The following is a 6824-nucleotide window of genomic DNA, read 5'->3' on the forward strand; positions in this document are numbered from 1 at the left end:
CTCGCCCCTCCCCAGACCCAGACTCTAGTTAGATATGAAGAAAATGACAGCTTTTTAATGGAGATGCAATGATGAATCGAATAGTTGATGAGTTGTCAACTATTAAGTTAATCGGCAACTATTTTGATAAATAAAAAAATGCTACACAGAAAGTTCAAATTGAGGCGGAGTTTATCTTTCAAGCGATAAATACAAGATTTCATGTCTCGAAGGTGGCAAATGGAAATTTAGTTTACATCTGCAAAGATTAAATGATTAGTTGTCAAATATTAGAAAATCGCCAACCATTTTCCTAATAAATAAATTGGTTCTTCTACTTCTCTAATTTCATCTTCCTAAATGTCAGTGTTTTCTAGTTTCTTCTCTCCTCTGTGACAGTTAACTGAATATCTTTGAGTTCTGGACCAAACGAGACATTTGAGGACGTCATCTTGGGCTTTTTGGGAGACACGGATTGACAATTTTCACCATTTTTGGATATTTTTTAGAACCTACAACTAAATTAATTAATCTAGAAAATAATCTACAAAGAATCAAGATCAATTCAAGATTCAAGAGTCCCCCTAACAGCGCTGGTTTGCTGTGTCTGTGTTCCCAGGGTCTCTGAGTCTGGCCATCACCCACCCACAGTTCTACTGGTACGTGGATGAGAGTCTGTCGCCGGAGCACCTCTCCTCCTCTCTGTTACGCAGCGAGATCCACTTCGGAGCTCCTCTTCCTTCCTTCTACTCCCTGCAGGACCGAGTTCACGAGCAAAGATCACGCTTCAAAAACTTTGTGGTGCAGTATGCAGACATCCTGACCAAGCAGTCTACCAGGTCAGGAAGTAATCCCTGCAATGGTGACCATTTAAGGCAGTTTATTTAGATTGCACAATTCAGACACAGAGGCAAGTCAAAGTGCTCTACATATGCATAAACATACAAAGTATACAAGAAATAATTTAGCAAATACAACAGGTCATAAAATCAAGATATAGATTATATAAATTTAGAAGACCTTTGGAGCATAGAAGGCAAGGCAGCTTTATTTGGATAGCACATTTTAGCAACCAGGCAAGTCAAAGTGCTCTACATACGCATAAACATACAAAACAAAAAAATACAATGGGTCATAAAACATCAAACAAAACAAAATCATAATCACAACTGTTTTGTTCAGTATTGAAATCATTATTTAACATGATTACTCAGTGACTTTTAGAAAGATTTTGCATTTGTTATACCTAAAAAATGTATACTTATCATACTTTTCCCTGTTTTAAGTTCTTTTTTTTCATTCCGAACACAAGACAAAATAAGAGTTGACTTGCAAAACGTAATGTGCAAAATAGCCTTTTTTCTTGATTACGTTGCTTTTGTGATCGGTGGGAGTCAATATTGTAATTGCAATTAAAGTGTGATGAATTGCACAGCCCTAATTAAACCAAAGCAAAACAAAAGCAGTACATTTAAAAGACTTTTAAAGCATACAGTGGAAGGTAAGGCGGCTTTATTTGTGTAGTACATTTCAACAACAAGACAATTCAAAGTGCTTTACATAAAACACAAAGGAGCAGTCAAAAACAACTAAAACCATTAGTTAACGAGAACATAAAACAGCTAAATAGAATGAGACGAAATACAAGAATAAAAGTTACAGTGCAGTGTGAGAAATGAACAATTACTTTAAAAAAGACAGCGTCAAAAAATTGAAATTCTAGAAAAAGGAGAGTAGGAATGACTGTAGTCATTTACTGACTCTTACATTAGGCCAGGGAGATGGGATAAGGGAATAACAATATCCACAATCTGTCTTCGTTTCTGTGCTGTGACCCATTTATTCTTCTGACGGTCTGCTCATCGTCGCACAAGCAATAGCCTACAGTCCATTTCATTTCTGGTTTAGTTCCATTCATTTTCTTTTGCACACAAATCAGAGCTATGACACGCAGACCTGACACGGTGAAAAGCCGGATGCTTTCCCCTTTTTCCACACACCTGTGTGCCTGTGGCTGATAACCTTTATGCTTTCCCAGAGGCAATCCTCCACCCAGTGCTCAAACATAAAACTGCAGATTAATTAGCATAGCCAGCGTGTAATGGCTCCAACAGATCTCAGGAACCTCGGGAAAAACAAAAGTGCAGACAGATACGTTTTAAGGCTCGATTTAAAAGAACAAAGGCTCGGGGCAGATCTCAAGTCTTGTAGAAGTTTATTCCAGATCTGTGGTGCGTGGGAACAAAAAGCTGCTTCTATAAATAAATAATAATATCATGAAATCAATTCTTTGATTTGGAGGAAGCCAGTGCAAAGCCCTGAGAACAGGGGGGGATGAGGTTCTTGATTTTAGCGAGGACTCGGGTAGCGGCGTTTTCAATCAACCGCAGTTGTCTGATGGATTTTTTAAAGACACAGTTACAATAATCAGATCTACTAAAACATCACATCATCATCTTTCCTTTATTTATTATACACATTGTTGTCCCTTGCTTTCTGGATGACTTAAGTGTGTGTATCTGGTGGGGGGGGGGGGGGGGGGGGGGGGGGTTATGCGTCTTTCCTCAAGAAAATTTGCCTAGTTAGCTCACTTGGTGGAGCAGGCACCCATATACAGAGGTTTCCTTAATTCAGTGGCCGCAGGTTCTTCCTCTCTCTCCTTTAATGTCTTCAGCTGTCCTGTATAAATAAATGCACAAAAAAGAATCCTTAAAAAAAAGTTATGTTTTTCAACTAACTAATTTACTAATTTTCCCATTTTGTGTCTATTTGTGGGATTTTGTCTCCTTGTAGTCGTATTCCGTCTCTTTTTGTTGGAGTTGTTTTGTCTTTCTGTGGTCATTTGGCGTCTCTTTTTAGTCAGTTTGTGTCCCTTTGTTGTAGTTTTTAGAGCGTTATTATGTCAATATCCGTGTCTAAAAAACGTTGGAAAAGCTAGAACAGATAATAAATAACTAACACTCAAAAAGCTTAAAGACAGAACTTGCAAAAGAAGTCCCAGCTACAATAATTAAATCTGAGAAAAGCCTTTCAGTTTCATTTATTCCTTAGTGCTTATGTGGTGCCCAAAACGTCTTTGATACAGATCGCTGTATTCATCCCCAAAGGGCAGTACAGTCCACTGAGACACATTCACTCTGCCACTCATCAACGAGCAGGGAGCAAAAAGGCTCACGGGAAAGAGTGAGACCCATAAATATGCAAAAACATTTAAAATAAGAACTGAATAAAGACGATAAAGTACGGGACCAGATAAAATAATAAAACGGATAAAGTGCCGCAACTGTTCATTCAACTAGAGTGCCGTTCAAGACAGCTACTCGGTGTTCAGCAGCGTAATGGCAGACGGAATGGACACTTTGGGAAACAGTTATTCTTTCTGGGAGGCGGCAGATTCTGTAGCGTCGTTACCTTGTACCTCGTTACCACTTGTTACCTCACTAGACAAAATATGGTCATGATTAATAAAACTTCTTCTTTGCCTTGTGGAGAACACGTTTCTTGTGTCTTCCAGAGAGAGTTTGAGTCGCTCTGCTGGGCCCAAATGAGTTTGGAGCAGACTTTAACGATACTATTTAGGCCAGGGGTCTTCAACGTTTTCCAGGCCAAGGACCCCCAAACTGATGGCGAGATGGAGCGGGGACCCCCTAATTATATATATTGTATAACATTGTGTTATATCAAACCGGTCTTATAGTGCCATGTGTGCATTGATGACTGAAAGACATCTTCTGCCTCCATTTATCTGTTTACTACAGTGTGTTGAATTCATGTTAATGTGGATTTAAAGACATTTCAATTAGTGGGAAAAAATTGCAGGGGGGGGGGGAATATAAGAAAAAGTCTAATCAACCAAAACTTTCGCGACCCCCATGCAGTACCTCCGCGAACCCCCTAGGGGTCGCGGACCCCCTGTTGAAGACCCCTGATTTAGGCGGTTTCTGTCCTTCACAAAACAAATTGTTAAACTAACAGAAGAATGAAAAAGTACAGGACAGTACACAGGAATGATTATCAAATATTTTACTGCATTCTAGTCACTAAAGTCGTTATAGTCCCTGATTACCAGGTCTCGATTTGATTTGATTTCTGTTTCAATATTGATTTGATTAGAGATATTTCAGTTCCAATACCAATTTCGCTTGGATGTGTAATAGATTCCCAGAGAATTAATGCTGTATATTGCACGAGGAACCCTCCAACCGGCTGCATTAATAAAACAATAATGTTGTTGTTAAGAATTGACCCCAAAGCAGTTACATAGAGACAGAAAAACATGTTCTTCTTCTTGAGTGCAGAGGGTGTGAAGCAGAGACGGAGACCTAAAGCTAGACATCTGTTAAAATGGCCGTGGCAGTTTTTCCCTCGCCAAAATGTCACCTAACTTTGGAGCGTTATTCAGCAAGACATGGATTCCTCAGATCGTCTAGTTTCATATTCACTCTAGTTTTAAATCAGAGCCTCTTAAAAGATCGATCTCAGGATTTTATGAATTAATATCAGTGTTTCCCACAAGTAGAACCTTATGCATGGGATTCACTGGTTATTATTCCTTCAAATAAAAATCGATTTAAATTGGAATTTTTTTTTTTTTTTTTTTTTAACCCAGCCCTATTACTTACATGTGCTACACATTAGGGGTTGTGGGAGAAAATCGATTCACGTTTGTATTGTGATTTATTTATTTTTGTGACGATTTTTAAAATCGATTCTTTTCTATAGTGATTTTTCTTTATGTATACACTACCAGTCAAAAGTTTGGGGTCACTTACAATTTCCATACCAACCCCATTATAGACAGAATACCAGCTGATCTAAGCGGGGGGGGGGGGGGGGGGGGGGGGGCTGATCTTTAATGCAATATCTACAGTGCCCATAATCAACAACATTCATCCAATGCTCACAGGCACGTTGTGTTCACTGATCTGATATCATCTTAAAAAACTAATTGAGAAAACATTGGAGAACCCTTTTACAATTATGTAAGCACATAATGTAATCTGGAAACTACCTTGGTTAAAAGAGCAAGGCAACTGATCTCAGCTGGTATTCTGTCTATAATGGAGTGCAATGGAAATTTCTCAGAGACCCCAAACTTGTGACCGGTAGTGTATACATTTTTTAACCAATGGTTGAGGCTATCCTATAAGCCTCGGCATGGATGGCATGGTGTCCTCGACGCGTAGAAAAAAGATCTTAAGTCCAGGCATTGATTGTCGTTTATTATAAATGTAGAAAAGGGGTATTCACATAAAATAGTACTTCATCCAGTGCTGATTAATAAAGAGCTGTGGCGAGCTCACGGCTACGGTAAGAGCCGTGTGTTCCCCGCCATCCACACCTTTACCTCACTGATTACACACCTGTAAATACACCTAATTCCCAGAGACGTGCCACACCCAGTAATACACTAAAATAACTAACTAAATTAACCTAACTAAAAAGGTGGAGATAAATGGCTCCTACACCAATGATTAAACTGAATATTTTCTGTTGATACAGTAACGCCAATGGCCACTTCATCTTATCCGGTTCCAGCTAAACAGAGCGAAGCAGAAAATCTTTGTTATGTTCGTCACTACAAATGAAATAAATGTCTGACAATCTGACATGTCATAAGATAAGATCAAATAAGATAAGAAAACCTTTATTTGTCCCACAGTGGGGAAATTGCAGTTTGCAACAGCAAAGACGAGAGCAGAGCTAGATAAGTGTACAAGTAGCGTAAACAAGTGTCAAACAAAGAAGAACCGTTCTTACAGTAAAATAAAAACAAAGTTACTCTACAGTAAATGAGACTAACATAGACTATGCCTTATACAGTCTCCTGCGGCATGAATAAATACTGGTAGTATAAAAGTATTGTAAAAGGGCAATGCACATAAATCAGATATAGCAAACTGAATTATACAATAATTGCACATGAATTGGTAAAATTGCACTTGTGAAAATGATGCATAGATGTAATAATGGCACATGGGCACATGATGTGCATTCTTCTTAGAAAACAAGTGGTTTTTAGAAATGTCATGATGTATTGTCTCTCGAAGTGTATTATTGAACTTCTGTTTTTGTTAAAGAAGGAAAAGAACATCGCAATACTGAATCCTTGAATCGCAATAAATGAAAATCGCAATACAAATCGAATCGGCGCCCATGTATCGGGAGAAAGAATTGGGACAGAGGCATATTGTCCCACACAATATACTGCACACTGCTGCCAACAGTTGGAGTTTTACAGTGTGTTGTGTGCTTGTCCCAGCCAGGTGAAGGTGCTGTACGGGGGAACAGAGCTGTTCGATGATGAGGTGAGACACACCTTCCACAACGACATGATGCTGGCTGTCATCAGTGGAGCCTGCATCACTCTGCTCGTCTATGTCCTGACCTCCTTTTCTGGTACGGTATCAACTGCTCTCTTTACAACTCGCATCGCTGCGTCCTAGGGCGGCACAATATGTTTTTTTTTTTTTTATCATCATCGCAATATCAATTAGCGCAAAACACACATGGCGAAAGACTGTGACATATCGCGAAAGACACTCAGAGATTTTTGTTTTAGTTGAAAGAAAATATGAGTAAAACGCTGCACTTTCATTCGTTTTAAACTCAACAAGCAATCTATGTACATTTTGATATATGTTTACTTATCGCAAGTAATGTTGTTATTGCGATACTCAGCAACGTTATCACATATTTTCTTCATATCGCCCTATTGTGTTCACATCTCAGTGATAATAATGCGTTCCTTTTGAACTCTGAAGTCAGATTTTCTGCGGTCAAAGTCAGAAACACGCCCCTTGAACTCGGATTTCCGAGCTGTGAAGTCGGACCCCCCCCCCCCC

The 6824-nt window shown here is 39.1% G+C and overlaps 1 protein-coding gene and 1 long non-coding RNA gene across 3 annotated transcripts in view; one reads left to right on the forward strand and one right to left on the reverse strand.

Moving 5' to 3' along the window:
* Positions 1–156, reverse strand: part of LOC116690244 (uncharacterized) — a 13637-nt gene extending 13481 nt beyond the window's left edge. The window contains exon 1 of the long non-coding RNA XR_004332206.1: positions 146–156. This is a non-coding gene — a long non-coding RNA (uncharacterized LOC116690244). The remainder of the gene's footprint in view (positions 1–145) is intronic.
* The window catches only part of disp3 (dispatched RND transporter family member 3), a 25057-nt gene that overhangs the window by 7196 nt on the left and 11037 nt on the right, over positions 1–6824 (forward strand). For both annotated transcript variants that reach the window (XM_032516972.1, XM_032516973.1), the window contains 2 exons: positions 599–818; positions 6242–6378. In XM_032516972.1, the coding sequence (XP_032372863.1) occupies positions 599–818; positions 6242–6378 (357 nt within the window). The remainder of the gene's footprint in view (positions 1–598; positions 819–6241; positions 6379–6824) is intronic.

This window comes from Etheostoma spectabile, chromosome 5 (genome assembly GCF_008692095.1).
Source record: "Etheostoma spectabile isolate EspeVRDwgs_2016 chromosome 5, UIUC_Espe_1.0, whole genome shotgun sequence".
NCBI classification, from domain to species: Eukaryota; Metazoa; Chordata; class Actinopteri; order Perciformes; family Percidae; genus Etheostoma; species Etheostoma spectabile.